Raw genomic sequence first — 5,435 nt, forward strand, 5'->3', positions numbered from 1 at the left:
TGGCAAATGTTTGTGAAATATTTGTACTAATATTTATGCCCGCTAGCAGGTGGCTACACTCCAAATCATGCCTAGTACATTTTTTCTTTTTCAATGAAGGCAAGTGAATGTAGCGGTGGTTGCTTCCATTCTGACCTGTTATTTCTATCGCCTACACTCTAATATTCAGAATTATTGAATTCTTTCATAATTGGACTCTATGGTGATGCTTTACTTACTTGAATTTTACTGATGCTCAATCATATATTGATGATGATTATGGTTCGAGTATGACTCATGAGATTAATTCACACCCCTGAATGTAAATGAAGTATTATTTGAGGATTGTATTGTATCTGAAGGTAAATGAAGTATTATTTGAGGTTTGTATTGTATCTGAAGGTAAATGAAGTATTATTTGAGGTTTGTATTGTATGTGAAGGAAGTGAATTATATTGATAAATGTCGCATGTCATATACATTGCATGATTCACTTGCATCTGAAGTTGGGTCGTGACCTATGGTCTGACCGTACCGGTACAACTTAGCATCGTACGTTGCTTGAGGAGGGGTACGATGCGGCTTCATACCCTTAGAGGTACGAAGGCAGAGGACATATGCATTGCATTCATATGCATTCATTGAAGTGATATTTGCAGACGATGTGGTTTTATACCCTTAGAGGTATGAAGACAGAGGACCTACACATTGCATTCCTATGCATACATTGAAATGTTATTTGCAGGTATTGTTGACGCAGGGAAGTGTTATACAACCTATTATGGTTGTTCGAGGAAATGAGATGGTATTGGTTATATTGGGACTACTGAGTTCTATATCTACAAGTATTTCTGATCTTAATTATGATTCTTTTAAAATGTTGATTAATTCAATTTGTGGTTTAAATATCTCGTTAAAACAATTCGCTTGCTGAGATGTTTCATCTCACTCTTGCATTACTCAATGCAGGTGCTTGTTGCTCATCAAGGGGAGTGGGAAGTAGCAGCACATCCACCTTCACTCTCATAATAACGCTGCTTAGACGCAGTCATGATTTAATTAGAAACTTCTTGTCAAAGGATGTTTGTTTCTAACTAGTTGTGCACACTGGTTAATTTAGTTCATGTCGTTATGGTTGTCTTCCCATTGCTAGCAGATTATTAATGTCTTTTATGTTTTCTTATCATGATATCTATTTATACTTTGTTGATTCTCCGTTTATGCAATTTTCAAAGGAGATGCTGTCGAAATTTTATATATGAATGTTAGATGTGTAGTTTAGTAGCATTATGGGGTGTTTGTGGATCCCGGGGTGTTACAATATGCTGGTGCATACCCGACATACCCTGTCGTAGGTCCGCCACTCTATTTGGTCACGTCAGCACCACACGTAGTATGTGTTGTAACTAACCATTTTTGTCTATTTGGAGTCCAAAAAAATTCAAAAACAATGTAAAAAATCACATTCATCCCCAGTCTATCTATAAATGCTTCTATCGGGGTGAAGCCCATTCCACATACTAATTCATCTCATTTCTCTCCTCCAAACTCTTCTCTCTTCACACAATGTCTGGTTGGTCCCTATATTTCAACACCTTCATAGATCTCTTGCAGTTCGATGGGTCACAAACCCCTCAGTTTGATGAGTCTTTTCCGCTGCATCATCGCCTCGATGTTTCAAATTCAGTTCCCCGTGCACTATTTTTGGCTATGTGTCCACCTCCTTCATATAGTCAACCTCCAACTTCCCAAACTGGAATTCAAGCTTCTTTCCCGGTACCTCTGTATGCGCCGCCTCCATCTGCTGCAGATGTAAGTTAATCTTCTTTCCTGGTACCTCCATATGCCCCTCCTCCATACACTACTACAGATCCTATTATATGAGACGGTTAATTTTCACTTATTAAGACGTTTCTCAAGTGTCCAAATTTGATGGAGTCGCAAAAGATGTCCCACATTTAAGATGGTTGCAAACCGTCTTAAAAAGATATTACATAAGACATTGTCAGTTTATAACCGTCCAAAAAAGGTATTTGTTTAAGTCATTTTGTCCAATAACCTGTCTTAAATTATGTTTATTTAAGACACTTTTTTCAAAATAACCGTCAAGTATATGAACATTTTAAGTCACAAGTTATTTAGTAAACTGTCTAAAATGTTCTATATTAATAAACGCTTGCAATATAAAAACCGTCTTATTTTGGTGACTGATATTGGATGTTTTGGAAATCGTCTTATTTAGAAGACCGATATTGGACATTTTTAGAACCGTCTGAATAAGATTTAAACAAATTGACTTAAATAACAATATATTCTTCAATTTATGTTCATTTGAGATACCACATTATAATAATTTGAAAGAGAAATACACACATATATTTAATAATAATATAATTAATATAATATAGATGAGTACCAATAAATATTTCATACATAAGTGTACTTTAAATCCAAACCAAAACATTGAGATAATCCTGTAATTAGCCAAACAATCTGTGCAAGTGCAGAATACAATGTACAGCACATTGATTTGCATCATGTCAAAACCAGATTGTCCAAGGGATACATCGGTTGCCGCTGTCGCACCCCTCCTGCCGATGTTCCATGACTCCATTCTTGCTGGCCACTTTGTGCTCACACATCATCTTGTGCTCCTTCGACACTACTGTTGGTTGTTAATATACAATAACCCTGAAATAAATCCACAAGACATAATACTCAGTTTTAAAGAAGTAGAAAAAATTACTGACCATAGTACATATTTGGAAATAACAGTGTCAGATCTTCATGGTTAATTGCAAAATGTGGCCTATCAAGTTTATTTGTAAAGATCTCAGTGGATGTTGAACCCACAAAAACAAGGCACAAGATTATAACGGGTGAACAACAATGTTCCTATCATCGCATCGGTGTTTACTGTATACATTCACGAAAATTATTGACTGCGCAGTCCCAGTGATCAAATGCTCATGTCAGTACAAGCACAACAGACTGAGATCAACATTTAAGGATCTGACCTTGCACATTGGGGCAAGCAGCACGGCACCGTCCCAGTAGAGAGAATCCTTCCTGTGGAGCTGAAGCTCCCATGGAGAAGCCGTAGAGGAACCTCTTCTTCAGCCTGTTCTCCTGTTTCTCTGTGGAAATGCAGTGGTCATGGTTAACAACTAAAAAAATGGAGAGATCCCATGCTGCGGGAATGATTGGAGCTCTGCACGTGGGGCAAGTGTGTTGGTGTTCTAGCCACGACCTTAGACAATGCACATGGAACAGATGCCCATCGAGCAGTTTCTTTGCTGTAGCCATTTCCTCACGGCAAATAATACATGTAGCATCACTCCTGAATACAATAAATTTAATGACAATTTTTATAGTTGAGTCAACGGAATCACCAAAAGATAAAATATAAAACTTACACATCGAGCTCTTCTGATGTAGCATCTGGAAAGCGTTCATTCATGTTGGAAGTGATCTTTCTGTAGCGCACATAATCTGCAATGCGAATTCTGAAGTTGCGAAAAGTCACATATAGCTCACGAACCAAGTAAAATGTATACACTGCCTTTTTCTCCCATTGACCTTCCATTAGCATGTCACTAACATAGAATATATACTTCACGAATGTTGATACTGTGGATGTTGCTAGTATCATATACCTGAAACATGGTTTATACTTGTTAGCTATTATTGAGCAACTTGAATCTTATGGTACATCAAAAAATAATTGTCGGGTATTTAGAAATAAGAACTATAGGGTTATTACCTAGCCTGTAATGCATACCCCTTGCCTTCGAAGCAAGAAGCAAACAAATTATAGTATAGCTAGAGTTTCATGCTAAATGGAACAAATACTTTGCAATCACTTAACGTATTGCTCAAACCTAAACAGACATAGCTGCACAAGCTTGTAGACTAACATCTCATGCATAATATAGCAACAAGAGCACATAGATGAACTGATTAGCAAGCTTAAGACCATTGAGGTAGTGAAAATATGATATATCCATGGCTTAACAAAGCATATATATGTCGAGCAAATAAAAAAATAACTGCAAAGCTGGCATTATTCATGTAGTATATGGAAGTGCAAAGGACGACACACAAAATGGAAAGAGATTACATTACTGAAGAATTAAGACATTCGTGAAAGGCATGGTCCTGTGCAACTAAAAAAAGACACTCGCTTGATATATAGACCTAATATGTAGTACTTCGTTTTGCAAATATTTGCCCATTATCTTGGGAGATGCCATATCAAAGAGACTACAATTTAATTAATTTCTAGTTCTCTATCCATACTCTAATAACATTGTGAAAGAGAACAAAATATTGCAGCGTGCCACATTGATACAGTGATAAAATGAAAACAGAGAGTGCAGATTTTCCATGCACCGAAAAAGGCATTTAAGCAAAATTAAGAAAATAAAATTGAGCTTACTCAAAGGAGAAGAAGATGGCAACGGACGCCTCCTGCTGCGTACGTCGGTAGTCGGATCATCTTCGCCACTGGGGGCCGCCGCCCGCCCTCGGAAACGTTCCCGAACACACCACTAGGTTGCCTAGAAACGAACGATCGAAATTATCATGCGCAATATATACGGAAAATAAGATCTCAGAAATCAGCCAGCTAATCCAAAGTTCCAAACGAGGGTGCGGAGCCAGTAAAGTACATGGGCCATAATGTTTACAAAAAATCAAAATTAGTAGGCATTAAACACGCATACACTAGTAACTACTAGATCAGATCCGGATGCAGGTAACCAAATAGCATAAGTTAGGGTTTGGTAGCTCCGTTTAGATCCGAACAGCACGAAGGTAAGATAAGGGGTGGGAATACGACATACCTGGTAGTTGCCCGTCGCCAGCGAAGGACCCGACGGACCCTGGCACCTAGCGCGTAGGGGAAGGCGACGGTCGTCGTCGTCGCCACGAGAGAAAGAGGGGGTGAACGCCAAGAAACAGAAACAGCAGGGGCGGAAGCGAAACGCACGCGGTCCGGGGTTGTTTTTCCTAGGCCTGGAGATTGGATTAGGCCTGGGAACTACTTGTGTATGTCTAGGCCCATTGGTCCAAAACAGATATATTTGTGCTTTGCTTAAACAGATTGAATTTGCCGTACCGAGATGGAGAATTTGGGATCAAATTCTGACCTTTGTCTTCTGTTCATATTAAAGTATTTTTCATTAGACATAAATTTCTTTTGCGAAACGACTCGAGATGATCGTACATTGAATCTAAATATATTAGGAAACAGAATGAAACATTTTCTATTGGTCATCGAATTATAATTGTTTTATACATGCTGGGGCGAGCTAATCCAGACCTCAATCTCTCGAATTCAGCTACAACTAACTACACGCTATGGAGTTGTTTGGCACTGCTCTAGGTTTAGCTTTAATGTGAAGTTGTGGTATATAATATAAATTTAGATGGTTTAAAAATATTTTTAATCTAAA

The 5,435-nt window shown here is 38.2% G+C and overlaps 1 protein-coding gene across 3 annotated transcripts; it reads right to left on the bottom strand.

The window, feature by feature from the left end:
• Positions 1-2,355: 2,355 nt before the first annotated feature.
• LOC118473276 (ERAD-associated E3 ubiquitin-protein ligase HRD1-like) lies at positions 2,356-5,104 on the bottom strand. Of its 3 annotated transcripts, XM_035962460.1 has the most exons (7): positions 4,824-5,026; positions 4,418-4,538; positions 3,559-3,635; positions 3,396-3,471; positions 3,230-3,319; positions 2,997-3,116; positions 2,356-2,670 (listed from the first exon to the last, which is right to left on the bottom strand). In XM_035962460.1, the coding sequence occupies exons 3-7, from the start codon at positions 3,629-3,631 to the stop codon at positions 2,655-2,657; spliced, it is 375 nt and encodes a 124-aa protein (XP_035818353.1). In that variant the 5' UTR covers positions 3,632-3,635; positions 4,418-4,538; positions 4,824-5,026; the 3' UTR covers positions 2,356-2,654. The 3 variants fall into 3 exon arrangements, with proteins under 3 accessions (XP_035818353.1, XP_035818352.1, XP_035818351.1); XM_035962459.1 differs by having other exon boundaries at positions 3,396-3,635; positions 4,824-5,104; XM_035962458.1 differs by having other exon boundaries at positions 2,356-2,651; positions 3,396-3,635.
• Positions 5,105-5,435: the final 331 nt, after the last annotated feature.

Source organism: Zea mays, chromosome 9 (assembly GCF_902167145.1).
Source record: "Zea mays cultivar B73 chromosome 9, Zm-B73-REFERENCE-NAM-5.0, whole genome shotgun sequence".
In the NCBI taxonomy this organism is placed as follows: domain Eukaryota; kingdom Viridiplantae; phylum Streptophyta; class Magnoliopsida; order Poales; family Poaceae; genus Zea; species Zea mays.

What these genes read in the sequence shown, in the direction of transcription:
- LOC118473276 (XM_035962459.1), bottom strand. Translation starts at nt 3,631, where the DNA reads ATGATACTAGCAACATCCACAGTATCAACATTCGTGAAGTATATATTC. An exon ending in ACATCAGAAGAGCTCGATGT is followed by an intron (nt 3,320 to 3,395) that starts GTAAGTTTTATA and finishes TATTGTATTCAG; the next exon opens with GAGTGATGCTACATGTATTA. An exon ending in TTCCATGTGCATTGTCTAAG is followed by an intron (nt 3,117 to 3,229) that starts GTCGTGGCTAGA and finishes GCATTTCCACAG; the next exon opens with AGAAACAGGAGAACAGGCTG.